Here is a 26,157-nt window from a genome sequence, read left to right on the forward strand (position 1 = left end):
TCGAGTCAGTGATGCTCTCTGACCATCTCATCCTCTGTCGTTCCCTTCTCCTCCGCCTTCAATCTTTCCCAGCATCAGGGTCTTCTCTGGTGAGTCAGTTCTTTGCATCAGGTGGCCAAAGTATTGGAGCTTCAGCATCAGTCCTTTCAATGGATATTCAGGACTGATTACCTTTAAGACTGACCTTTAAGATTACCTTTAAGATCTCCTTGCTGTCCAGGGGACTCTCAGGAGTCTTCTCCAACACTACAATTCGAAAGCATCAATTCTTCGATGCTCAGCCTTCTCTATGGCCTAACTCTTATATCCAAACATGACTACTGGAAAAATCACAGCTTCGATGAGACGGACCTCTGTTGGCAAACTGACGTCTTTGCTTTTTAATACCTGTCTAGGTTTGTCATAGCTTTCCTTCCAAGGAGCTAGCGTCTTTTAATTTCATGGCTGCAGTTACCATTTGCAATGATTTTGGAGTCCAAGAAAATAAAATCTGTCACTGTTTCCACTTTTTCCATTTCTTAAAGTGTATAACATGATAATCTGATATATAGTGAGAGGACTGCCATAACAAGGTTGGTTATTTAACACATCCGCATTATCTGTTATGTATTTCTACCAACAATATGTCACACCCTTTCCACTGTACCTCTGCTAACACTGGGAATTGTAACCTTAAAAAAAAAAAACCCTGCTATTCTAAGAATGGAGATGTGTTATCACTGTCACTGTCTTGAGATTTTTGAACACTCCAGTGGTTGAATATGTGGCATAAATTCACTGATCTTTCCTCACATCAATTATTTATTGAAAGTCTGCTCTGTACCAGCTTGTGTTCCAGGCGTTAGACATCCACCAGAGGACAAAGCAGATACAAATCCCTGCCATAGGCAGCACTCATTCCAGTGGACTAATCTCACAGACTCAGTCTCTCCACGCTGTCTGCCTCTTTGTTTACTGAAGTCTGGGGAGTTTTCCTTTTTAAGGTCTGAACCACCAGCTTCCAGGAGAGAAACTCCTCTGTTTCTCTCTATGCTCCTCACTCCCAGGACTTCACTCCCGGCCACCAACTGTGGGTGTTTTCTCCATGCCAAGTGATTCTGCAACATCAAGTGGGAATCCCAGAGTGGAACTCAAAGCTGACACTATCAACTGGAGGTCCTTAAGACCCGCTCCTCGCCTGCTAAACTGACCCCCCAGAAATAACGAGCGAGCCGCCTGCTGACCAGCTCCCTGGTTGTTACCAGCAGTCTCGGGGAGAGGCGCCGGGGGAGGCGTAGGCAGGGCGCGGGCACCCGCGCCGTCTCCATGCAGAGGCCGCTCTACGCTGGCGCCCCGGGCTCTGAGCCCTGGAGGCAAGCGTTTCAGTGGGGGCTTCATCACGTAGGGAGGGCTGACTACACCCCTGGTCACTGGTAAGGGTTCAACCTCTAGCCCCGCTCCCCTCCTGGGAGGGCAGCCCTCCAATCTCACGGTTGGTTGTCCGAGCAACCAGTCCTAACCGAGTGGATTTAGGGGCTTTTAAGAAATCACTTAATAAAACTCAGGTGTGGTTGAAACGCGCGTGCTATAACAAAAAATACCCATTTCACCTCTATTACTTATCCGAAGCTGTCTGAGGAACTGAGAGTGAAAACAAAACAAAAGATGACCCTATAGTTGTTTGAGATTACAAGGGTTTTAGAAACCAGAAACCCAAGACCAAATATATACCACAGTATCACACATCTAACATCTGATGCTAATCCTGCTTCCTCCCTCAACCAGCAATTGGCTATGTGACTTCTGATTTTGGAAGTCAAAATTTTAAAACATGCAAAAAATTTAAATGTTCACACTGTTAAAAGTCGACCACTTTTCCTTTTATGATACTGTCCTCTTTTAAGTCTAAAAGACCATGCTCCTTCCTGAGGCCAGATGAATATTTTGTGTTTTCTTCCATTTCTTAACATTTTCAAAGTGTGTGCATGCATGCAGAGTCGCTTCAGTCATGTCCGACTCTTGCGACAGGCTGCACTGTGGCCCCCCAGGCCCCTCTGTCCATGAGATTCTCCAGGCAAGAATACTGGAGTGAAAACAACAACAACAACAACAAAAAGAAAAAGAATACTGGAGTGGCATGCCAGGCTCTCCTCCAGGGGATCTTACGACCCAGAGACTGAACCGGGTCTCTTGTGCCTCCTGTATCGGCAGGTGGGTTCTTTACTACTGGTGCCACTAGGAAGCCCTCTTTTCTGCCTTCCTTTAAGTAGTATTTTTACATTAGTATTTTAAAAATTCTATTTTAATATATATTTAATTTATATATTCCAATTCCATTTTACCTATGTCTCTTGGCATTAAAAACAGTTGTGTGTGTGTTCAGTCACTAAGCTGTGTTCGGCTCTTTGCAACCCCATGGACTGCAATATACCACGCTTACCTGTCCTCCACTATCTCCGGGAATTTACTCTAATTCATGTCCATTGAGTGATGCTATCCAACCATCTCATCCTCTGCTGCCCCCTTCTCCTTTTGCCTTCAACCTTTCCCAGCATCAGGGTCTTTTCCAATGAGCTGGCTCTTTGCATCACGTGGCCAAATTTTAAAGCTTCAGCATCAATCTTTCCAATGAATAATCAGGGTTGATTTCCTTTAAAATTGACAGGTTTGATCTCCTTGCCATTCAAAGGACTCTGAATAGTCTTCTCCAGCACCACAATTCGAAAGCATGAATTCTTTGGCATTCAGCCTTCTTCGTGGTCCAACTCTCACATCTCCATGACTACTGGAAAAACCATGTGTGTACCAAGTTGCTTCAGTCATGTTCGGCTCTTTACGATCCTATGGACCATAGCCCACCAGGCTCCTCTATCCAGGGGATTATCCAAGGAAGAATACTGGAGTGGGTTGCCATGCCCTCCTCCAGCGGAGCTTACTGACCCAGGGATCGAACCCAGGTATCTTGGGTCTCCTGCATTGGCAGGCAGGTTCTTTACCACTAGCGCCATCTGGGAAGCCACAGCTTTGACTATACAGACCTTTGTCGGCAAAGTCTGCTTTTTAATACGCTGTCTTTTAATTTTGAGGCTGCGGTCACTGTCTGAATTGATTCTGGAGCCCAAGAAAATTAAAATTTGTCACTGCATTCACTTTCCCCCCTTCTATTTGAAGTGATAGGACTGGATGCCATGATCTTAGTTTTTTGAATGAGGAGTTTTAACCCAGCTTTACCACTCTACTCTTTTACTTCACGCTCCTTTTTTACCCCTCATCAAGAGCCCCTTTAGTTCTTTGCTTTCTGCCATTAGAATGGTATCATCTGCATATCTGAGGTTGCTGGTATTTCTCCTGGCGATCTTGATTCCAACTTGTGATTCACCCAGCCTGGCATTCTGCATGATGTACTCTGCATATAAGTTAAATAGAGTGACAACACACAGCCTTGTCATACTCCTTTCCCAGTTTTGAACCAGTCAGTTACTCTAGAATTATATGTCCTTAACTTCTCAATGGATTGAGAGTTAATACTGTATCACTTCAGGTAACCACCTTCCAACTTTATAGGTGAACTTGCTCTCAGTTCTTATGATGGATAGCAGTTATCAGGACTTCCCTGGTAGTTCAGCACTAAGAATCTGCGGGCCAGTGCAGGGGACGTGGGTTCAGTTCTCGGTTTGGGAAGATCCCACCTGCTGTGGAACAACTAAGCCTGAGCGCCACGACCCCAGAGCCTGAGCTCCACAGGGCCCGGGAGCCACAGCTGCTGCAGCCTGTGCGCCCAGAGCCCGCGCTCTGCAGCAGGAGAAGCCACTGGAATGAGCAGCCCACGCACAAGACCAAGAGTGCCCACCGCCCGCTGCGACTACAGAAGACCCAGCGCCGCCAAAAACACAGGAGACAGTCACCACACGCACTGCATCTGTGAGAGTCATACTGTATGTAATACCTTACAGATTGTTTTAAGGTTATCATCTACTTTAACAGTTAAGAGGAAAAGGTTTTATATTGATCATATCTGGTGCTTTTTATTATTTTCCTAAGAACTGAGATTCCACAAGGTATTTTTCTTCAGCTTGAAAAACTTTCTCTTTCATGTGGCACAGGTCTCTGGCGATTACTTCTTTCACTTTTTGTTATCTGAAAATGTCTTAATTTCATCTTCATCTTGAAGGATCTTTGTGCTGAATATAAAATTCCAGTTCACAGAGCTTTCTTTTTAGTAATTTAGAGAAGTCATTCCATTGTGTTTCAGCTTCTGCAATTTCTGATGAGTAGTAAACAATCATTCACATCTCCGCATGCAATGTGTGTTTTTTCTCACGGCTTTCAAGATTTCCTCTGTATTTTTATCTTCAGTAATTTGACCATGATGTGCCTGGTGGTTTTCTATGTACTACCCTGCTTGGAATTCGTTAAGATTCTTGAGTATGTCAATTATGCTTTTCACAGTTTGAGTGATTCTTGGCCATTACCTCTTCAAATATATTTTTTGCTTATTCTTCCATTGCACTTCTTCTGGGACTCCAATTCCACGTGTTAGAGCTTCTGATACTGTTCCATGGATCAATGAAATGCTTTTTAAAAAGTCTCTTTTTTCCTTTTTGTCTTAAGAACAGACAATTTCTAGTAATTTTCTTTTTTTAATTTCTAGTAATTTACTTTCAGATTCACCAAAGTTTCCTACTGTCAGTTTCAACCTGCTCTTAAACTAAGCCCATCCAGTGAATTTTCTACTTCAGATATTGTACTTTTCAGTTCCAGATTTTCCATTGGTTCTTTAAGTTTCTAACTCTCTGCTGAGATTTCCTACCCAACTATGAGTATATCTTCCTTTATCTAAGAACACAATTGCTTAAAATCCTTCCTGCTAGTTACCACAAGTGGGTTGGTTCAAGGCTGGTCTCTGTTGAGTGTCTTTTCACTTGAGCATGTACCAAGTCGCACTGCTTCTGTGTATGAGTAATCCTGTGTATCAGTAATTCTGGGTTGTATGTTGGACCATGCAAATAACACGATGCAGTAACCCTGGACTGTACTGTGCTTCTCAGAATAGTGATGATTTTTTTGTTGTTGCTAAAGCAACAATTAGTATGACTGAACTCAAGATCTGGGCAGTTCATGAACAGAATTTGGGACTCCCCCTCTGCACCCCTTTCCAGGATTTCCTCCTCATTTTCTGGTTGCTGTGGTAGCTTCCAAATGCATATTCTGGTTATGGAAGCTAGTGACCACAGTAAGACTGGTTTTTTAATTGCCTTTTAGCCCTTGCACTCCCGCATCAGTGGGGGCTTGCCCTCAGTTAAAGAACATGCAAAAAGAGTTGATTTTTCCAAGTAACATTCTATACTTCCAACTGTCAACTCTGTCTCAGCGTCTGCCTGCTTCCGTTGCTCTCCTGAGCCTTTGCTTTTTTTTTTTAAGATTTACGTATCTTGCTTGTGCTGGGTCCTGGCCGCAGTGCATGGGCTCCTCGCTCAGGGCCCCTGCTGTGGGGCAGACTCAGGCACACGGGACCAGGACTTGCGGCATGCAGGCTCCTCCCGAACCAGGAGTCAAACCTGTGTCCCCCGTGGTGGCAGGCAGATTCCTAACCACTAGACCCCGAGAGAAGCACCACTGCTTCTTGTATTTATTTTATAAACCAGAGGAAGGGTCAGGGCTTCCCTGGCGGCTCAGATGGTAAAGAGTCTGCCTGCAATGCAGGAGACCTGGGTTCGACCCTTGGGTCAGGAAGATCCACTGGAGAAGGAAATGGCAACCCACTCCAGTATTCTTGCCTGAAAAACCCCATGGATGGAGGAGCCTGGTGGGTTACAGTCTATGCAATTGCAAAGAATTGGACACGATTGAGCAACTAACACTTTCACTCTCACGAAAGCTATTCTGCCATTACCGGAACTAAATGTAATTATCAAAAGAAATTTAAAAAAAAAAAAATTTTTTTGTCATTAAAAATGTTATAAATTTAACTCCTCCAGTTTTAATCACATTCTGTTTTAATTTGCAAAGTTTTTATTTTTTAAGTATCTGATAATATTTTTATTATTCCTTAATCAAATACTTATTTAAGAGTGTTTTTTAGTTTCCAAGTAATTATGGTTTTTTGCTGTTAATATGAAATTTTAGTTTTATTGTATTATGGTCAAAAAGTGTGATCTATACAATTTTCCTTTATTTGGATTCTATTAATAATTTTCAGTTGCTAAATATTTTATAATTTTGTCTGAGAAGATCATATATCAGTTAACTCTATTAAAAGAGCTTATGGGTTGACAGAATTTAAAAAAAGCATTTAGAATATTGGTAGTCTTCAAACATTTTTTTTGGTGCCATGGAAGCTTTTGTTCAAAGGAAATACTCACTTATAAATAGAACAGTGCTGGTGTTACTGGAGAGGCAGAGGTAGGCGGTAGCGGGAAGCTAGAGCCCAGCTCACTAGACTCTTCCTTCCTTGGCTCTCCGTGAGCACCTTTAAAGATGACGGAGTGGTTCAGAGATGTAACATAAGGGACGTGACCTGCTGCTGCTCTGAAGACGTGGACTATGAGCCAAGGACTGAGCTGGTCTCTAAACACTGGGAATGGCCCTCAGCTGACTTCTGCCAACAGCTTGAAGGAACAGAAAAGATTCTCTAGTCTCCAGAAGGAACACAGCCTGCTGACACCCTGATTTTAGTCATGAAACCTTTATCAAACTTCTAACCTATAGAACTCTAAGAGAATAAATCTATGTTGTTTTAAGCCACTAAATCTGTGGCAATTATTACTACAGAAAGAGAAACCTAATAAGTAGGAATGGATCACTTTTAATATTTTAACTACATCCTTATCTTGGCCCATCACCATTCCGGACAAGTTTATGGTGCTTATAAACATACATCCGTATTCATAAGTTAACATACAAACAATGAGTATTTTTAACTGTTAATGTGTTAATGGCTTCAGATCTATGCATAAAACCTTCACTACTGTCATACTTTGAGATGGAAGTATTCCTAGAAACGGTTACACTTTGATTTGGAAGAAGGAAAAGAATTTCATAAAAGCTGTTCTTCTTGGTATTATTGTCTTTTAATCTAAAATCCCAGATTCTTTTTTTAAATTTAATTTTGATTGAAGGAGAATTACAATATTGTGTTGGTTTCTGCCAACAGAAACCAACATATGGATTAGCCATAGGTATATATATGTCCCCTTCCTCTTGAGCCTCTCTCCTGGTATTATCTTTTTCAATCAGGTATCGACGTCATTCTTGTTTTAAAAACTGGATACTCTCAGTTTTAAAACCTTCCAAGGATGGGAAAAATGTGTCCCTGAATCACATCAAGAGCTCACCTTCATTTATCAAATAACTAGCTTTCACAGAGATACTCACTTATTCAAATCAATCTCATAAGTCTGCATGTGAGGTTTGTCTCCAGTCTTGTCTGGGTCCCATCGATAGATGGCAAATTTTTTGATTCGTGGTGCTGCGGCTGCAGCTGTCTGGGTCCCACGGCAGGCCTGAAATTTAAAAAGTTCACAAGAAGGGGAAAAAAAAAAGAATCATTAAAAATGCAAGATAAATCATTCTTAGTTGGAACTATAAACTACAATACTCGATAGAAACTCGTACATTACTGATACAGTGTTCCTAGGAAACACAGCCATCCAAGATCCAACCACGGCACTAAGCAACTATAATATGCCAGCGATGGCGCTGGGGCTGGTGGAATGGCGCTTAATAAACACACACAGCCTTTGTCCTCACAGAAACCAGTGTGCAGTGAGCCAGAAGAGAAATGAAATACTCATAATAAAATACAGCGAGGGAAGAATGCAGCAGAGACTTACACTAGTCTAAGTGGTCAGGGAGGTCTCCATAAAGGATACTTAAGCTGAGGCTTGATGACCAGGGGTGAAGGGCAAGGAGAAGGGGCATTACGAGCTGAAGGAAAATGTGCAGAGGCCTGGGCGGGAGAGCACAGATCCCTGTGAGGACCGAGAGGCCCACTGTGCAGCAGGGTGACCTGATGAGGGATGGGATGGGGCCGGCTCCAGGAAGTCAAGAAAGACAGATTCTAAGTTTTGATCTTATCTTAAGAGCAATGAGAAGCTAACAAAATCTTATCAGGTGGATGACATAATCATTTTATTTTTGAGAAGACCACCACTGGCTTACAAAGGAAGACTCATCAGATGACATCCAGGGAAACCAGTTAGACAGCGACTGTGGTGGTTGAAATGAGATGCTGGTCAAAATTAGATTGGGCATTTTAGTCTGAGCCACTGTTCAAAAAACACCAAAGACTAGCGGCTAACACAACATTTACTACTCATGGTTCTGGAGGCTAGAAGTCCAAGGCCCAGCTGTCAGCAGACCTGGTGTCTAAGTGAGGACAGACAGCTGCATACTGCTCTATCTTCACATGCTGCAAAGAGAGCTCAGGTCTCTCCTTCTCTCTATAAAGGCAGTAACCCCATCACACAGGCCCTGCCCTCATGACCTAATCTAACCCTAATTCCCTCTCAAAAGCCCCAAGTTCAAGTACCATCACACTGGGGATTAGGGCTTCTACGTATGAATTCTGGGGGAACACAAACTATCCACCCATAGCAGGACAGCAGCACAGGAAACACAATAAAGCATACTGGATCTGAAAACGAGATAAAATCTGGGAACTAACAAACAGCAGAGACCGGCACTCTGCAGGGTCTGTCACAGCTCCTGGGCTGTTACATCCTGTGATGGTCGGTCTCACGCGAGCCACGGGGCCCTGGAGCGCCACCAGGGGCTGGGAGACAAGGGTGAGGGGGCCCGGCCTCCCGCCCTCCTTCCAGCAGAACAGCCTCCCCACAAAAACGCATTTGCAAAAGGGTGCTTTGCTCAAAAAGTTTCCTATTTAAATTTATACTCATCTTAAAAGTCACTATTTATTATTGCCAGGCACTGTATTAAATGCTTTCTTTATATTAATGACTCCACTGAATCTTCATTTTTAAAGATGAGACAAATGAGGTTCAGAGATCAAGTGATGGGCCCATGATCAAAAGCTGGTGAGTGGAGCCAGGACTGGAACCCAGGTCTGGCTCCAGAGCCCATGTTCCCAGACACTATTCTGTTTATTTGGGAATCGTCTCAGGTCTCTTCTTTTATTTCTCTTGTTTTCTTTTTACATCCTACCTCCTTAAGCTCAAGAGTATTAGTCAGGGTTCTCCAGAGAAACAGAACCAATGGTGTGTACCTACATACACACACGTGTAAGAAGAAATTTAGTATAAAGAATCGGTTCATGTGATTATGGGGAATTGGCTCATGTGATAATGGGGATAACAAGTCCCAAGACCCTCAACTGGCAAACTGGAGAGCCAATGGTGCAGCCACAGTTCAAAGGTCAGCACGCTCAAGACCCAGGAAGAGTGGTTACTTCAAGTTCAAAGGCAAGAAAAATCAATATCCCAGCCTGGAAGAGGGACTTTCTCTAATTTGAAGGAGGGCCAGTTTTTTGTTCTATTCATAGCTTCAATCGACTGGATAAGGCTCATCCATGTTAGAAAGGGCAATATGCTTTACTCCGTCTATCATATTTTTTTAAACATAATTAAAAACTTTTTAAAAATTTAAATTAAAAAAAATATTATATTTTCTGGCCACATTGTGCAGCTTGTGGGATCTTCAGTTAAGGGCTGAACTCGAGTCTTCGGCAGTGAAAGCCTTAAGTCTTAACCACCGGATCACCAGAGAATTCCCTCAAATATTCTAATACAACTTTAAGGCTTACTTTCCATTTACAGTTATTACAAAAGACTGGCTACAGCCCTCACGTTGTCCGGTACCTCCCTGAGCCCATCTCACACCCAGCAGACTGTACCTCCACCCCCCCAACTGCCCCCTCCCCCGCCCCACGGGTGACCATGTTTGTTCTTTGTATCTGTAAATCTGCTTCCTTTTTCGTTTTGTTCAATATTTTGCTGTATTTTTAAGATTCCATGTATAAATTATATCATATAATCATTGTCTTCCTCTGTCAATCTATCAATTAAAATGTTAAACTCATTCAAAAACACTCTCACTGAAACACCCAGAAAAACATCTGACCCAATATCTGGGCGCAGTCAAGTTGATACAGAACATATAACAGTATGGAACCTATACTTTACATATATTTTACGTCTCCCAGCATACCTGGTCCAGGCCTCTGCATATAGCAATTCAATCCACGGTTAGGAAAGATTGAAGAAAAGAGCAAAAACTGAGCATTAGAATAATGCAAAAATGTGGTTTATTTTAAATGTACCTTAAAAGGCTGAATAGTGCAACCTACAGCAAGCCATTAAGAAATGAAAATACCCCTCTGTTTGTGGCATTCCCGTATAACGAATGCTAAGCCGCCCCCAGCCCCTAGTCCTTGAAGCCCTTTTGCATTTAGGCAGACAAAACAAGGCAGAGACCACACCAAGTCCTGCTGAGCTTCTACTGTGGCTGTAAGGAGGAGGGAAGGATCTTGCCAGTCCAAAGAGTACTTTGCAAAATTCAAACTATATTCCAGGCTAGCTAATTCTCTTATAAACTGCTAAAGAAAGCAAAAACTCTTAAAGTTCACTCAGTAATTACAAGAAATGCACTGGAGTTTACTACTGGCTGGCAAAAACCACCCCAAATTAAATAAAGCTGAAGATATCAGCCCTCAGTACGGGAAGAAAATGTATGAAGAAAATGAAAGTGAAGGTGAGGATGAAAACTGTATTTTATCAAATCACCAAGCTGGTGAAGATCATTACAAAAAGGAAAGTCATTTCTGCAAATGAACACTTTCCAACTAGGGACTCCATTTTGTGAAATGTCAGGAGTGCTTGGCTAACGGCACCTTGTGGTGATTAAGAGAAGGTGAACATGATTCTTGAAGACATTTTTTGGCCGTGTCCTGACAGCTTGCAGGATCTCAGTTGCCCAGAACCTCTGCCCTCGGCAGTGAAAAGGGGCATCCTAACCACTAGACTGCCAAGAATTCCCGGCTGAAGGTATTAGCTCCAGCAAGCTTTTGCTTGCTTAACACCCCCTCCCCCAACCCCCTTTTGGGGGATTTCCCTGGTGGCTCAGACAGTAAAGCATCTGGCTACAATGTGGGAGACCTGGGTTTGATCTCTGGGTCGGGAAGATCCCCTGGAGAAGGAAATGGCAACCCACTCCAGTATCCTTGCCTGGAAAATCCCCTGGACGGAGGAACCTGGTAGGCTACAGTCCATGGGGTCGCAGAGAGTCAGACACGACTGAGCGACTTCACTTCACTTCTTCACTTTTTTGTGAGATTTAATGAGGTATATTCATTATGATAAATTCACCAATTTTAAGTGTATAGTTTGATGAGTTTTGGTAAAATTGTATAACCACTACCACAATCACAACAGAACATTTCCATTAAGGAAGTTCTCTAGTGTGTCTCTGCAGTCAGCGCCCTTCCCCTACCCCCAGCAACGGCCTGGCTTTCTATCACTGCAGATCCGCCTCTGTCAGAACTCCATATAAATACCATGAGATCACACATCGTGGGCCTAGCTTCTCTTGCTCCACAAAATGCTTCTGAGATTCATTCATGTAGTTGCATATACTCACAGACTGCTGTTTTTTTTTTTTAAGTTAACACCTTTCATTTGGAAATAAGTGTAGAATCCCATGCATTTATAAGAAACAATACTGAGATCCCACCTGTCCTTTACTGGATTTCCCTCAGTGGTAACAATGTACAAAACTACAGAACAACAGTATAACCAGAATATTCGCCCAGAGATAGTCAAGGTAGGCGTCCCTGGTGGCTCAGCTGGTAGAGAATCCGCCTGCAGTGTGGGAGACCTGGGTTCAATCCCTGGGTTGGGAAGGTCCCCTGGAGAAGAGAAAGGCTGCCCACTCCAGGATTCTGGCCTGGAGAATTCCATGGACTGTATCATCCATGGGATCGCAGAGTCGGACACATTACACAGAGTACAGAACATTACTTCCATCGTCACAAAGATCTGCGTTTTTACAGTCACAGTCAGACCCCTCAGGCCTCCCATCCCCACTCCTTCACCCCTAGCAATTACTAATCTGTTACATTTCTATAATCCTGTCATTTAAAAAAAGTTATATAATGTAATCATCTCTTATGTAACTTGAGGGGGGGTTTCATTCAGCGTAACTCTCTGGAGATTCAGCCAAGTTACATGCCTCAACAAATTTCTTTTTATTACCCAGCAGTGTTCCATGGTCCGAAGCACCACAGTTAAGCTGTTCAACCATTGGAAGACTGTTTCCACGTTTGAGGCCATTATGAATAAAGCTGTAATGAACAGTTGTGGACAAATTTCTATGTGAACGTAAGCCTCCATTTCTCAGGGGTAAATGTCCAGGAGTGTAACTGGTGGGTTTAGAAAAGGCAGAGGAACCAGAGAGCAATTTGCCAACATTCACTGGATCACAGAGAAAGCAAGGGAATTCCAGAAAAATATCTATCTCGGTTTAGTCGATTACGTTAAAGCCTTAGACTGTGTCGGTCATAACAAACTGTGGAAAACTGTTAAAGAGATGGGAATACCAGACCACCTTACCTGCCTCCTGAGAAACCTGTATGCAGGTCGAGAAGCAACAGTTAGAACCGGACATGGAACAATGGACTGGTTCAGGACTGAGAAAGGAGTATGAAGAGGCTGTCTGTTGTCACCCTGTTTATTTAACTTATATGCTAAGCACATGAGAAATGCCGGGCTGGATGAGTTATAAGCTGGTATCAATACTGGCAGGAGAAACATCAATAAACTCAGATATACAGATGATACCACTCTAATGGCAGAAAGTGAAGAGGAGTTAAAGAACCTCTTGTTGAGGGTGAAGAAGGAGAGTTAAAAGCCAGCTTAAAACTCAACATTTAAAAAACTAAGATCATGGCATCTGGTCCCATCATTTCCTGGCAAATCAAGGGGGAAAATGTGGACAGACTTCTTTTCCTTGGGCGCTAAAATCACTGTGTGGTTACTGTAGCAGTCACGGAATCAGAAGATGATTACTTCTTGGCAGGAAAGCTACGACAAACCTAGACAGTGTGATGAAAAGCAAAGACATCACCCTGCCAACAAACGTGCATACAGTCCAGGCTACAGTCTTCCCAGTGGTCACACACAGTTGTGAGAGGCACAACTCATGAAGAGGCAGAGTGCCCAAGAATTGATACCTTTGAACTGTGGTGTTTGAGAAGACTCACGACAGTCCTTTGGACAGCGAGGAGATCCAACCAGCCCATCCTAAAGGAGATCAACCCTGAATACTCATCGGAAGGACTGACGTTGAAACTGAAGCTCCAATATTTTGGTCACCTGATACAAACAGCCAACTCATGAGAAAAGACCCTGATGCTGGAAAAGATTGAGGGCAGAAGGAGAAGGGGGAAACACCGGATGAGATGGTTGCATGGCTTCACCAATGCACTGGACATGAACCTGGGCAAACTCCGGGAGTTGGTGAGGGACGCGAGGCCTACTGTGCTGCAGTCCACGGGGTCTCGAAGAGTCAGACATGACTGGGCGACTGAACAACGATGATAAATGGTAGCAGAAGGTTTAACTTTCTATAAACTGTGTTCCAAAGTGGGGGCTGCTGTGCCTGAGCCAGGTAGTAGGGGGAGAGGGCAAATACCTCTATAAAATTAACTTCTGCAAAGTTTAAACCAAACATTAGCTAAACTGGGAATTTAAAAAGAACCTGGAGCTGCGGTTGTCAGCTACAACTCCCTGGTTTTAAGACCTGATTTGATAGTACTGTCAATGGGCATAGGTATCCGGCTCTATTAAGCTCAGTTTAACTCCCACAAAAGGCCTGTCAAAAATGACCATGGTTACTGCAATGGACCCTCACTTTTAACACCTCTAATACTTACATATTTGCTTCCTGTCCACTTTAAAAAGAGGCAAAGGTCTAACCTTGATCATGAAGATCGTCCCAAAGAAACTGCGTTTGCTTAGAAATCATTAAACTCTCTTATCATAAGGATGATGTAAGACAAAAACAAAACAAGTATGCACTGCAATAGAATATCAGAGTATCAGAAGGTGGTACAACCCAACCTAAGTTCTGGGGTGCCCCAAAGTGTCACTGATTTTTTTCCCAAAACAACTAATTTAAATTAATTTTGAGTTAAAACCATATTTTATACAACACTTGATACAGTAGGGGGGAGGGCTAACAGGCATGAGGATAGAAGACACTGACATCAAAATGAACAGAGCAGGCTGTGGTTCTAAAAGCGGAGGCGCTTTGCTCATCCTGAGGACGGCACTAAGAGCTGGTCCACAGGATCGCGGGAGAAGTGATTTCAAAACACTCCCTGAAGAGAAATCTAGACATTTGTTCTGCAGGTGTTTGCAGTGGAAGTAAAAGTGGAAATAACAGCTTTCATCATTGAGCCCTCTACCATGTGCCTGACATTGTACTGAAGTATCTCTAATCTCCACGACATCTTTATCGGGACAGCTTTTTTATTCTTAATTAAACAGTAAGAAGGTCATAAAACAAAAGAGACAGCATTCAAACACAGGTCATCTAACCCCAAAGTCCACCTGGTAGCTGCTATATGTAGTGGTGAAAATGCAAATCCAAAACAGAACAGCACAAAAAGATAATTCCTTTCCCCCAAACAGTGTAAGTTTTTTTTTGACTCATATAATCATCAAGATTTCAGGTGGCAGTTGGTCCAGATAGGCAAATTTGGCCTTGGAGTACAGAATAAAGCAGGTTAAAGGCTAACAGAGTTTTGCCAAGAGAACGCATTGGTCATAGCAAACACCCTCTTCCAACAACACAGGAGAAGACTCTACACATGGATATCACCAGATGGTCAACACCAAATATATAATCAGACTGATTATATTCTTTACATCCGAAGATGGAGAAGCTCTATACGGTCAACAAAATCAAGACCGGGAGCTGATTGTGGCTCAGACCATGAACTCCTTACTGCCAAATTCAGACTTAAATTGAAGAAACTGGGGAAAACCACTAGACCATTCAGGTATGACCTAAATCAAATCCCTTTCACTTATACAATGGAAGTGACAAACAGATTCAACGGATTAGATAGACAGAGTGTCTGAAGAACTATGGACGGAGGTTCATCATATTGTACAGGAGACAGGGATCAAGATCACCCCCAAGAAAAAGAAATGCAAAAAGGCAAAATGGCTGTCTGAGGAGGCCTTATAAATAGCTGAGAAAAGAAGAGACGCGAAAAGCAAAGGAGAAAAGGAAAGACATACCCATTTGAATGCAGACTTTCAAAGAATAGCAAGGAGATAAGAAAGCCTTCTTCAGTGATCAATGCAAAGAAATAGGGGAAAACAATAAAATGTTACAGATTAGAGAGCTCTTCAAGAAAATCAGAGATATCAAGGTAACATTTCATGCAAAGATGGGTTCAATAAAGGACAGAAATGGTATGGACCTAACAGAAGCAGAAGATATTAAGAAGAGGTGGCAAGAACACACAAAAGAACTGTACAAAAAAGATCTTCACGACCCAGATAATCACGATGGTGTGATCACTCACCTAGAGCCAGACATCCTGGAATGTGAAGTCAAGTGGGCCTTAGGAAGCATCACTATGAACAAAGCTAGTGGAGGTGATGGAATTCCAGTTGAGCTATTTCAAATCCTGAAAGATGATGCTGTGAAAGTGCTGCACTCAATATGCCAGCAAATCTGGGAAACTCAGCAGTGGACACAGGACTGAAAAAGGTTAGTTTTCATTCCAATCCCAAAGAAAGGCCAGGCCAAACAATGTTCAAACTACCGCACAATTGCACTCATCTCACACACTAGCAAAGTAATGCTCAAAATTCTCCAAGCCAGGCTTCAACAATACGAGGACCATGAATTTCCAGATGTTCAAGCTGGATTTAGAAAAGGCAGAGGAACCAGAGATCAGATTCCCAACATCTGCTGGATCATTGAAAAAAAGCAAGAGAGTTACAGAAAAATATCTATTTATGCTGTATTGACTATGCCAAAGCATCTGACTGTGTGGATCACAAGAAACTGGAAAATTCTGAAAAAGATGGGAATACCAGACCACTTAACCTGCCTCTTAAGAAATCTGGAGGTCAAGAAGCAACAGTGAGAACTGGACATGGAACAACAGACTGGTTCCAAATTGGGAAAGGAGTACGTCAAGGCTGTATATTGTCACCCTGCTCATTTAACTTATATGCAGAGTACATCATGAGAAATGCTGGACTGGATGAAGCACAAGCTGGAATCAAGACTACCGGGAGAAATATCAATAACCTCAAATATGCAGATGACACCACCCTTATGGCAGAAAGTGAAGAAGAACTAAAGAGCCTCTTGATAAAAGTGAAACAGAGTGAAAAAATTGGCTTAAAACTCAATGTTTAGAAAACTAAGATCATGGCATCTGGTCCCATCACTTCATGGCAAACAGATGTGCAAATAGTGTCAACAGTGACAGACTTTATTTTTTGGGGCTCCAAAATCACTGCAGATGGTGACTGCAGCCATGAAATTAAAAGACGCTTGTTCCTTGGAAGAATAGTTATGACCAACCCGAAAGTGAAAAAGTGAAAGTAAAGTCGCTCAGTTGTGTCTGACTCTTTGGGACCCCATGGACTGCAGCCTACCAGGTTTCTCCGCCCATGGGATTTTCCAGGCAAAAGTATTGGAGTGGGTTGCCATTTCCTTCTCCAGGGGATCTTCCCAACCCAGGGATCGAACCCGGGTCTCCCACATTGTAGGCAGATGCTTCACCGACTGAGCCAACAGGGAAGTCCTACCTAGACAGCATATTAAAAAGCAGAGACATTATTTTGCCAACAAAGGTCTGTCTATTCAAAGCTTTGGTTTTTCCAGTGGTCATGTATGGATGTGAGAGTTGGACTATAAAGAAAGCTGAGCGCCGAAGAATTGATGCTTTTGATCTGCGGTGTTGAAGAAGACTTTAAGAGTCCCTTGGACTGCAAGGAGATTCAACCAATCCACCCTAAAGGAAATCAGTCCTGAATGTTATTGGAAGGACTGATGCTGAAACTCCAATACTTTGGCCACCTGATGGGAAGAACTGACTCATTTGAAAAGACCCTGATGCTGGGAAAGATTGAAGGCAGGAGGAGAAGGGGAAAACAGAGGATGAAATGGTTGGATGGCATCACTGACTCAATGGAGATGCGTCTGAGTAACTCTGGGAATTGGTGATGGACAGGGAGGCCTGGTGTGCTGCAGTCCATGGGGTCGCAAAGAGTCAGACATGACTGAGCAACTGAACTGAAGCAATGTGAAGGATGGAGCTACCATCAACTGAGACGGGAGGAGAAGGCCGGTGTGTGTCTGTCAGGGGGAGTGTCAGGATTTTGGTTTCACGCCAGCAAAGTTTACTAAATACCCATGTGGAAATTCTGAGAATATAGTGGGTGGCCATCTGAGTCTGAAGATTTGGGGTGATGTCTCAGCTGGAGACATAGATTTAGGAGGCATCTAAAGCCCAAAGGAGTGTCTATGAAGACAAGGTCTAAGGACAGACTCCAGTATTTAGTTTGGGGCAATGAGAAGAAACCAGCCAAGGGAGAGAGAGAAAGGACCGCCAACATGTGAGGAGGAACACCTGGAGCCTGGCAGGCATGTTTTGAGGAGGGAGTTAACAGTATGCTTCAGGGAGCAAAGTACCACAAGAACTGACATTGGAGTTAACAAAGCCAAAGTCACTGGTGACCCTGACCCAAGTTATCTTCCATGAAGTGCTAAGGGTGAAAAGTCTGACTGGAACAGGTTCCTGAGAAGATGTGGAGAGATGAACTGTGGTTGGTGAGTTTAGACACCTCTTGGGAAATTTTTCTATAAAGACAAGTGGAGAACTGGGGTGGTGGCTGGATATGGCTTTCTCTGAGATGAGAAAAATTATGCCATGTTTGTGTGCTGCTGCTGATTTGATAAAGAACGAAAACTTGATCATGAGGGGGCGAGAGGAGAATTTCTGGAAAGCTCTCTGTGAATAAGTGATGGGACGAGAGCATGAGTGAATGGCAGCCAGAGGAGTGTTGCCAATTTTCCCACAGTAACAGGCAGAAAGGGCCATTTACGGGCAGACGTGAAGAGGTGGGCAAAAATTTGAGGTTTTTTTTTTTGGTAGCCTACCTAGCAATTCATACTCCAAACTCAAGAGCAAGGTGGGTCCTTCAAAAGCATTTCTACCTCAATCTACAAAACTAAAGCCATGTTCAAGGCTGAGAGCACCTTTGTAGGGCACCTTAGATAAGATGAAACGCACAGTTTAAATTTAAGGGGAGAAGCGAGATCCTCAACAACTGAACTGAAATGGAACTGAGGATAAGAAGTGTGGATTCTCCACCATACTGGAGGCAGCCGGTCTGTTCTCTAGGAAAGTTTCCTTAAGGGGCAGGTCTGGAGGGGCGACAGAAAGGTGAGAAATGGAGAGGAGGGCAGGGAGGTTTGTACACACCTGAGGGGAACACAAGGTCAGGCTTGTTTCTGATGTGTGAGTGGCACTGGTGCAAATCAAAGCTCTACCACTTGGGGGTTGAATGTTCTTTGGCAAATTACATAACCTTTCTGATTTTAGTTCCTCTTTTGTAACAAGGCGGGGAGTATTAACATCTACCTCAGATGATTAAGTGGAAGGCCAATCTCCCAGAATTGTTCAGAAAATAATTTCTGCTTTTCAATTCTGGCAACCATATCAGTTCCTGTATTGTTCTGATTGGCAGACAGATATCCTAACCCTGCCAGTGCTAGGAGCAAAGATATACACAAATGAAAGTAGGTGGTAACTGCCCTCAAGGAATACACAGTCTAGACAAGAAAATGAAGCAACATCACAAGCAACAATTAGTACATTACAGTTAAATACTTAGAGGCGGAACTGTGGTTCAGTGGTGCAAACTAAAGCATAAAAGGAATTCAGAAGAGAAATCCTACTATGTTATAGATTCCTAGGAACCTGAACACACCCGAGGTAATACACCACGCTCATTACTTTTCAGGTGGCTTTTGAGGTATGAATGCATACGTCAAAGAAGATAGTGAGAGTGGGGGCGGAATCTTCTGTTTTCTCTGCCCTCAGGGCCCTAGAATGGCCTCCCCGGAAATTACAACACTGACCTATGAAACCAGCCTTCTCTAGAATTCATTCTTGGAAGAGGGACCTGAGCTTTAGAACTCATTCTCATTGGTGGGGCTCTCACAATTTGATTGCTTGCTCAGCAACTATAAAAGGAACTGGTAAACAAACAAGGTCATTATCAATCACCAATTTAATGCTCAGAGGGCACCAGCTTGAGGCTCTGGTAGGCAGGCCTCACTCCCATCCCTGTTTTTCAGAATGACTATAAAATGACTTGTCCAGGTTCACAGACAGCATATTGGTAAGAATTAGCATAAGAAGATGGGCCAGAGGCACTGTGTTGTAAAACCAGAGAAATTAGTTAATACTAGATGTATTTTCACAGGCGTGCAAGAAGAGGAGAGAAATGAATATATTTTGTACACTTATCATGTGTCTTGATCTGTGCTAAGAGTTTTTCACACATTATGTTCAAAACAGTGAGTTTAGGTCCTAGATCAACTGGTTCTTGGCTGTGATATTTCGAGCAAGTGAAAAATAATCTTTCTGGGGGCCTCAGTTTTCAAAGGGAGAAGGAAATGGCAACCCACTCCAGTATTCTGGCCTGGAGAATCCCAGGGACAGAGGAGCCTGGTGGGCTGCTGTCTATGGGGTCGCACAGAGTCGGAAACGACTGAAGCAACTTAGCAGCAGCAGCAGCTTTCAAATCTCTAAAAAGGAGGTTGGAATTCCTGCTCACCCACCTCACAGGAATTTTTTCCAGGGGAAAAAGATGTGAAAGGGATTTGTACAACCTTAGTCTTTGATATACACAGACTGCAATGGCAGTTTCCCTTCCCCTTCTCCATGTTCCCATTTTCCTGACAACACAAGGGATGTGGCGAAAAACTACCAACGCACCCTGAACGATATAAATAAGAGCAGCGCCAATCTCAGGATTCGATCCAAGTCCAAACTGTGAGGTCGGTACACGACCCTGAGGAGACCAGTGTTTTTCGGGGCGCTCGGGTCCCCGGGGGCTAACTGGGTCCCCCCGCTTCTCCCTTCCATTGTGCCTTCCCTCTTGCCCGAGTTCCCAACCGTGCGCCCTGCAGGGCTGCCTCCCGGCCCTGCCCTTCACGCCCCGGCGGGTCTGTCTTTCCCAGGGTGATGGCTAGCGGGCAGAACAAGGACCTGGCGTCCGAACGCTTGGATTCGCGCTCTGCTTCCGCTAGTCAGTCGTCACCCGCTCGCCATGTGACCTTGGACAATCCAAGGGACCTCCCTAACCCTTTTCCCCCACTATGTCTAAAAACCCCCCTTCGCTCTGACCACCTCGCAGGCGGCAGAAAGGTGCAGAAAGAAACCGGCCTCGGGACCCCGGGCGGCGGGAGCGGGTCGCGCTCCTCCCCGCGCCCCGCCCCGGGGCCCCCTCAACCTCCGCCGCCGCCCCCTCACGTGCAGGCCGTCTCCGCGACCTTCACGCCAGCCCTCGTCCCCGCCCCGCGCCGCGGCTCACCTGCAGGCGGGCAGCGCCGAGGGCTGCGGCCGGGAAGCGGCGCCTCAAGGAGAGCGCGACCACCGCCGCCATCTTGGCTCCTGACGTCGAGCCCCACCCCTCGAGCCGAGGTCACGCTCCGCCGGCGTCCCGCCGAGCACCGCGGCGCCACGCCAGGGCCCACCGGGTCCCCGCTAGCAGCGCAGGCGCCGCTGAGTGGGCGGGGCTTCCGGTCCCCGAGGGGCGAAGGGAAGGCTGGGGACCCAACGCGAGCGTGCGCAGGTGCGGGGGCCGGCGCAGGCCCACTCGGCTTCCCAGGGTGGAAGGTGACCTTCCCAGAGGAAGGGGGCGTGGCTTGAGGGTGGGCCAGTGGGAGGGGCGGGGCTAACTGCCTGAGGGGGCGGGGCCGTCCGATCCAAGTCCTGTCCCGGTTTTAACCCCTTTTTTCTGTTCAGTTCAGTTCAGTCACTCTGTCGTACCCGACTTTTTGCAACCCCATGAACTGCAGCACGCCAGGCCTGCACGCCTGCAGGCCTCCCTGTCCATCTCCCGGGGTTCACTCAAACCCATGTCCATTGAGTCGGTGATGCCATCCAACCATCTCATCGTCTGTGCGTCCCCTTCTCCTCCCGCCTTCAATCTTTCCCAGCATCAGGGTCTTTTCCAATGAGTCAGTTCTTCACATCAGGTGGCCAAAGTATTGGAGTTTCAGCTTCAGCATCAGTCCTTCCAATGAATATTCAGGACTGATTTCCTTTAGGATGGACTGGTTGAATCTCCTTGCAGTCCAGGGACTCTCGAGCGTCTTCTCCAGCACTGCAGTTCTTTCTTCTGTAAAATTTATCAATCATATCACTCACTCAGTCTCTGAGTAATTTCTGTGAGACACAGTGCAGTTTGCCTGAGACTTTACAGGTTTCAGCACTCCTGGGTTCGGATAAACTCCTCGTGCCTGCTAAGTCGCTCAGTCGTGTCTGACTCTGCGGCCCTGTGGACTGTAGCCCACTAGTCTCCTCTGTCTATGGGATTCTCCAGGCAAGAATACTGGAGTGGGTACCATTTCCTCCTCCAGGTGGTCAGTCCCGGGCAAATCAGGATAGCTGATGAATGAACCAAGGGGACTTAACAGACGGCGGGCAAAGGTGTAATTTATTCACTCATTATTCATTTTTTCGTCGTTTGTTCAAAAATATATATGGAGCTCCTATGTTCCGGGCGCTAGGATGCTATGAGTGGGCAGCCAGGTGAGGTTGCGCCTCACTGAATTTACTCTCAAATCGGCAAGTAACTGGACAATTGCAGTACCATCAGCTCTGTTCTGGAAAGCGGGCTAAGAGGGAAGCGGGCCGTCCATGGCTTAGTCATCTAGTGTCAGCACCCATGTTTTGAGCATCTGCTATGTGCCGTATGCTGTGACCCATCCTCCTAGTCCCCACGCCAGTCTCATGGGCGAGCTGTGTGTTTGTGCTCACTGGCGCTTCACGGTGTTCTGTTCCTGTCTGCTGTGCAGCAGAGCTAATCAGCTGCACGTGTGCATGTGCTCACGCTGCAGATTTCCTTTCTGTTTGGGTCACCAGAGTAGAGTTCCCTATGCTATACGCTACGCTGTGCGAGTGTGTTTTAAGTTCCACTTCAGTCGCCTCAGCAGCTTTTTCAGACCCCTGTCCCATCTCAGACCTGGGACCTGGGACCCTTTGCTGCAGTGTTTGCATGGAGACAATTAGCTTCTGGAGCAACAATACAAAGAATTCTCCAGGCAAGAATACTGGAGTGGGTTGCCATTTCCTCCTCCAGGGGCATCTTCCTGACTCAGGGATCCAACCGGAACCGTGTTGCCTGTGTTGCAGGCAGATTGTTTACCAACTGAGCTACCAGGGAAGCCCCAAAGAAACTATCAGGGACTAAGAATAACTGCATGCATGCTGCAGTTGGGGAAAATTATGAACAACATGATACAAAAAGACCAAAAACCCAACTGCCACTCCTGAAGGGCAAAACCAGGGTATTGGGAGCAAAAGCAGGGTTCCATGCATGCCCCCTGCACATAACACTGCCAAAAGCGTGGGCAAACCACCTAAGCCACCCTCCAGGCTGACCCCTGGTCACACCCTGGTCACACCCCTACCCTCCCCTTACCCACAGGTAAGGAGCCAGCTCAGTGACCCCCACCCTCCTAACCCTCCCCTCCACCGGGAGTGAGCAAGGGAACAGTCAGTTGTTCTCACTCCGCCTGCTGCCACAGGATCCCCAGTAAAGCCTTGCCTGAATTTCTTGTCTGGCCTCTTGTCACTTCTGTTGATTACGGAGGCTGAGAACCCTGGTTGGTACCGACTCTGGTGGCTTGATTACCTTGGGCAGGTGCGGCCTGTGTCTGCCAAGTCACTTGGTCTCGTCAGTCACCTCTACAGTCTATGTGGTTAGCTAACTTTACAGGTACGTGTGTCTCCCAGAAGAATGTTCTTCCTTCTCTGCCTACTTGTTTTTTGACACACGAAAGCCACCTTTTTAAAATATGGGCTTCCCTTGTGGCTTAACTGGTAAAGAATCCGCCTACAATGCAAGAGACCTGGGTTTGATCCCTTGGAGAAGGGAAAGGCCCCCCACTCCAGTATTCTGGCCTGGAGAATTCCACGGACTGTAGAGTCCATGGGGTCGCAAAGAGTTAGACGCGACTGAGCAACTTTCACGTTTCCCTTTTTAAAACACTGAGGGAGTCCCCTGGGAGCCTAGTGGTTAGGATTCGGCACTTTTACCACAGAGGCTGGAGTTCAGCCCCTGGTCAGGGAACTGAGACCCTGCAAGCTGCATGGTGCTGCCAAAAGAAAAAAAATTGAAGTTATAGTTTATTATATAAGTTTTGGGTGTATGACATAGTCATTCACAAAATCTAAAGGTTATGTTTCATTTATAGTTATTATAAAATATTGGGTATATTCCCTCTATTGTACTACACATCCTTGTATCTTATTTATTTTACATGGTAGTTTGTACCTCTTTCCCCTACCCTTGTGAAAGACTCCATTTTATAGTCTTCGGCTTCCACGTTCACATAACTTAAATGCTACTGGAGAAATTAAGATGGTCAATTGAATTGGTGGATGAGGCTTAGTTTGTGGAGTCCTGGGCTTCCCAGGTGGTGCTAGTGGTAAAGAATTCACCTGCCAATACAGGAGATGTAAGAGACGTGAGTTCAATCCCTGGGTCAGGAAGATCCCCTGGAGGAGGGCAGGGCAATCCATTCCGCTATTCTTGCCTGGAGAATCCCAAGAACCAGAGGAGCCTGGCGGGCTGTGGTTCATGGGGTTGCAAAAAGTTGGACACAACTGAAGCGACTTAGCCGAGTAGCTCAGGCTAGAACTGCCGGGTGGCCTCATTAGAGGAGGCGTGCAGTGAGGCACCAGGAATAACCAGCACCCCTGGTCTAACCTTGACTCTTCCCCTGGAGGCTGCGTGACCATGGACTGGTCTTCCCGTGGGAGAGGCCCTCATCTCTGGCCTCCCTTGCCTGTATCATCAGTATGTTGGACAAGCTGATTTTCTGTGAATCACATGGCTGCCTCGGGGGGGCTGCTTTGAGGGGCTGGCCTAGGGGTAACTGGTGATAGGGCTGAGGTCACTTTGACTTTTCACTGGGGCTGACCCAGCATTGAAATAGAGCTCCTCCATGTCTGCCCCAAGGGGCTGCCCTAATTGGATGGAATCGTGGAAAGATTGTCACTTTCCCTTGAAGTCCTCCTAGCTGCCTTACCTTCTGAGATGAACGAAGAGTGACCTCTCCCTCCTAGGGATATGTTTCTTGAGAACTGATCCTGCAGGCGTTTTAGGTTCTCTCCTCTCAAATGCAGATGCTACTCCTAGGTTAGGGACTGCCCCGTTACTCTGGCCAGGTCACCTTGGACAGAGCAGTCTGAGGCCAACGGCAGCGAGACCTTGATTTATGGAGGGGCTCTTGGTGTCAATGAACCCACGTGCCCTGCGGTCACATCATTCCTGGGCTTCATAGGGATTTGGGGAGCTCAAATTTATGGAGAAATAAATTCCTGGGTGGCTGTACCTCCGCCCTGAACTTTGGGATTCCAGAAAGGCACAGCTGCAGGAGGACTGAGAGATTTTCATGGCCTGCTCCTGACGTATCTTCCCAAGGTGTCTTTGTGATAAGACCCAAAGTTTCTTGGCCTGTTTCCATTTGTCTAGCTAGTAAAGTATTGCTTTTCGCCAGTCAGCTAGATGCTTTATGCTTATTCTGAATCTCATCACTCACAAATGTGTTTACATAAGCAGTCTCCTTTACTCCTCGTAACAACCCTTTGGGGTTGGCATGACCAAACTCCATTTCAAAGACTTTAGTCTTTGGATAATGAAAAAGCTTGAGCAATCCTGGGTGGGAATCTTGCTTTAGGACCTCTTTCTTCTCCAAGGGCTGGAAATTAAAAATTTAAACCAGGAAGCCTAGAATCAATTGTCGTTTGTACACCCAACTATATTTTGAGTGTCTTGTGATTTAGGACAACCTGACTGCCCACCCCCCAGGCAGAGGTTAAAGAAGGTTGGATTTAGGGGGGGAATACCTGATGATTTTATCGCCTAGGAGATCTATTTGCCTCTGAGAGAAACTTACTTCACCTCAATAGACCCCTGTGGTGGGACTCAGGGGCCTTCTCATCCAAAATTCAGGGCTTTCTTTGCCTTTGACCAATCGGCCTTTGTCTTCTGTCTGTCTGGCGGACCCTTTCCCGTTTCCAGCCATCTTCTGAGCCCAGTGGCCTCCAAGACTGTCCTCTCCTGCCTCATCCCTGTGATAAAACCAGCTCTGTCCCCTCCTCGCCCCTCACCTCCAAGTCTTCGCTCACATCTACGCTGGGATCGGAGTGATCTTTCTCCCTTTGCCACGTGGCCAATTTAAGGTTCAGCTTCAGCTGTCTCCTCTCTAGGAAATCACCTCTTGACCACCCCCATCAAAGCATCCCTTGCACCTGCCATCCAGGCACATCACTCCTGGTTTCATAGTTACCCATTTACATGTCTGTTTCCCCAAACTGTGGGCATCTTGAGGGCCTGGACCATTCACTTTATTTTCTTTGTAGGACTGATTGCTATCTGCAAGTTTGTTTTTAATTCTTTTGAATATATTTATCATCTCAGCTTCTCATGCCAGGGGTCAAGAGCCACGTCTTTCTTGTTCACTGTTATGTCCCCAGCATCTGGCACAGTGGCTGGTACCCAAATGGTGGCCAGTAAGCATTTAATGAGTGAACAAGTTCGTCTTTGTTTGCAAAGTGCCTGGCTTGGGACCTAGCACACAGGAGGTATGTGGTCAATGTTGGTTGAATGAAGGAGTAAATAAAAATATAGGATGAGCTGTCCTTGTTCTTCTTAGAAGGTGGAAAGGGAGGCTGGGCTTGAGGGTGGGTGGCTGGGGGAGGAGGGAGCCCCCTGGAGACCCAGGCAGCTTATCTCTGGGCCAGGACTTGGGCAGAGTGAGTGCATGGCATTTACAGTGGCAAAAAAAGAAAGAACAAACTCAGTCATTAAGATATATTTTAATGCACTATTAAAAATGCAAAAATGTCACGACTGAAACATCAACATTCTAAGTAAAGACAGCATT

The 26,157-nt window shown here is 45.3% G+C and overlaps 1 protein-coding gene across 1 annotated transcript in view; it reads right to left on the reverse strand.

Moving 5' to 3' along the window:
- The window catches only part of SDHB (succinate dehydrogenase complex iron sulfur subunit B), a 30,598-nt gene extending 9,729 nt beyond the window's left edge, over window positions 1–20,869 (reverse strand). The window contains exons 1-2 of the mRNA XM_065929894.1: window positions 20,571–20,869; window positions 7,354–7,481 (exon numbers count right to left, since the gene is read on the reverse strand). Of these exons, the coding sequence (XP_065785966.1) occupies window positions 7,354–7,481; window positions 20,571–20,642 (200 nt within the window). The 5' untranslated portion in view covers window positions 20,643–20,869. The remainder of the gene's footprint in view (window positions 1–7,353; window positions 7,482–20,570) is intronic.
- Between the last annotated feature and the right edge of the window lie 5,288 nt (window positions 20,870–26,157).

Source organism: Muntiacus reevesi, chromosome 3, assembly GCF_963930625.1.
Source record: "Muntiacus reevesi chromosome 3, mMunRee1.1, whole genome shotgun sequence".
In the NCBI taxonomy this organism is placed as follows: Eukaryota; Metazoa; Chordata; class Mammalia; order Artiodactyla; family Cervidae; genus Muntiacus; species Muntiacus reevesi.